This window comes from Nannobrachium achirus, assembly GCF_963921795.1.
Source record: "Nannobrachium achirus genome assembly, chromosome: 15".
In the NCBI taxonomy this organism is placed as follows: domain Eukaryota; kingdom Metazoa; phylum Chordata; class Actinopteri; order Myctophiformes; family Myctophidae; genus Nannobrachium; species Nannobrachium achirus.
The window spans coordinates 56,461,978-56,464,500 of NC_137822.1; the positions used below are offsets into that span (position 1 = coordinate 56,461,978).

The 2,523-nt window shown below is 43.5% G+C and overlaps 1 protein-coding gene across 1 annotated transcript; it reads right to left on the bottom strand.

Annotated features, from left to right (window-relative positions):
- Nucleotides 1–1,041: 1,041 nt before the first annotated feature.
- LOC308299106 (formyl peptide receptor 2-like) lies at nt 1,042–2,088 on the bottom strand (the record flags this gene model as incomplete). Its single annotated transcript, XM_080742830.1, has 1 exon — nt 1,042–2,088. The coding sequence occupies one exon, from the start codon at nt 2,086–2,088 to the stop codon at nt 1,042–1,044; it is 1,047 nt and encodes a 348-aa protein (XP_080598956.1).
- Nucleotides 2,089–2,523: the final 435 nt, after the last annotated feature.

The following is a 2,523-nucleotide window of genomic DNA, read 5'->3' on the forward strand; positions in this document are numbered from 1 at the left end:
TAAAATATCACAATTTGTTTCTACTCGGTCCAAGTCTCCTAGGAGAGCTGTGGGAAGTTCAGAATCCATCGTCTTGTGACATCATTTTCCAAAAGAAAATTTTAATCAATATTTTTGAAAAAAATATTTAGATTTTTATTATCGCGAGAACAATGGCTTCCACTTTAAAATTGCAACTTTTCAGGAATAGAAAGCCTGCAGTTTCTATAAGCTGGATTGGCAATCGATGATGTCACAAGACTATGGGTTTCTGGCCAGCCCTCCTCTGAGAAAAAAAAGAAAGAAAAAAAAAGAAAAAGCTATTTTTGAGTGAGGACCAATTATATGAACATAGGTTGAAAAGTGGTGGAGTGCCCCTTTAAGTCAAAAAAGACAAATTACAAAAACCAAAACAGAAAAAGAAAAAAAGAAAAAAAAAAGAAAAAGACATACTGCACCCACACCTAACGTGCATTGCCTCTACTCAGTCTATCGTTTAACATTGTGATCGACATAGGAACAAATGAGTGCTTATATCTATTGTAATGGCATTCTGGAGTTCTATACCTTCTGCCAGATGGTAGTAGTTCGTACTCTCTGTTCAATACATGCAGGGGGTCTGACACTATATTAAGAGCTAGTCTTAACACTCCTTGTTCATAGATGGCCTGGGGTGTGATCGGGGGGGTGGCCATACCCATGATCTTCCCTGCCGTATTCGCTAGCCTAGCTATTTGAGACTTATACTTAACAGTCATGTTACCAAACCAGCAAGAAATACCATATCTCAGAATGGATTCTATACTAGCCCTGTAGAAAGTCAACATATTTGTCAATAAAGTATCAGTCAATGAAATTGGGGGGAATAAGCTGGGCAGGGAGGGTGATATTTGTGCGACGGCTGCGACACGTACTCCTACAGACATGGAGGCAGAGCCTGTCAGCGAAAAGTGTGTTTTGAGGGATCCAGTTGCCTGGTTCCAGACCATAGACCCCGCCCACTCAGGGTGAGCTGAGTCTGAAATCAGGCTATGGATCCGGGGAAGATCCACTTTTATACTTCTATACCAGTGCCTCAGACAAGGCAGTCTCTTGACTGGTGGTCCCCGGGTCTGTGGAAGTGTTGGTCTGAGGAAGCTCTTCAGCGAAGGCTTTCTCAAACACTTTCAGGATAGACTTACGAGCTGCAGCCTTGAAATCCTGACCCATGAACACGTACAACAGCGGGTTCAGGCAGCTGTTGAAAACTGCCAGGCTGACAGCTACGGGTAACCCAATGCTGCTGAAATTATTCCTTATGAGATTCACCAACATAATTGGTTGCATGATTTGAAAGGGTCCCCAGCACAGGAAAAAGGTGACGATAACAGCCGTTATGATTTTGAAGGGACGACCTGATTGGACGGCTAGCGAGCGATTCCTCCTGAGCCGGTAGATGATGACGGAATAGCAGGAGACGATGACGGTGAAAGGGACCACGAATCCCACGAGGAAGCGAGTAATGACCAGGGCCCCGAGTTGAAAGTTCCACAACTGCTTCTCTGCGGGTGTACCAGGATAGTCACCCTGGAAGCACCCAATGATGTCCTTATCGTGTAATGATGGCCGAACGGTCTGAAAGATGAAGTAAGGAGAGCTGAAAACTAAGGCCAGAACCCAGACACCCAGACTCACGCAAGACGCCTTTCTGACACTGCGGTGGTTCTGGGCCCACACTGGCCACAACACACATACACATCTGTCAACGCTGATGACCACCAGAATGTAGACGCTGGCAAACATGTTTGCGATGAGAACGGTATGGTTCAGTTTGCACCAGAATTTACCAAAAGGCCAGCGGCTGTCCAGAGCTATTTCTGTGATGGTCAGGGGCAGGAACGCTGCAACGAGGAAGTCGGCCACGGCGAGGTTGAGATACCAGACAGTGCTGATGGTTTTCTTCATTTTGAAGCCTGTCACCCAGATGACAACACCGTTCCCCAACACGCCAAGCACAAAGACCAGGCTGAGAATGGTGAGGGACACCATCTTCATGAAGGATGTCTTGAGTCCATCCTTGTCATCCGTGGTTTCATTGTGATAGACAGCAGTTGTGGTCATTGGCTCCATCGTCCTAAAAAGTGAAATAACAAAACTGTGATATTTGTTTTTTATCACAGGAACCACACTTTATGTATCTCATATAAGATTGAAAGACAGACGGATAGAACATAGTACTTTATCTAGGATAACATCAATTTCAAAAGCAGAAAAAGCACAACATGTATTCTTTTTTGTTTTGTCTGAATGTAGCCTTTTATTGTATTGTATTTGTTGTCTTATATGTCTTATATGTCTTAAAAAAGTATGGGAAAAAAACACAAAATAAACATATTGTGAAAAAAAAGCATAACATCAAATACAAAGGCAGAAAAAAATGCTTGCGGAAGGGCGTTCCAAATGATGTTGGTGGTATAGCAGGAAAACGAATTGTTAAATCTACGTTGATGATGATTAGTGGAGCTGCCTCTGGTGTTGTGATCGTGAACATCCTTGTCATGGGTA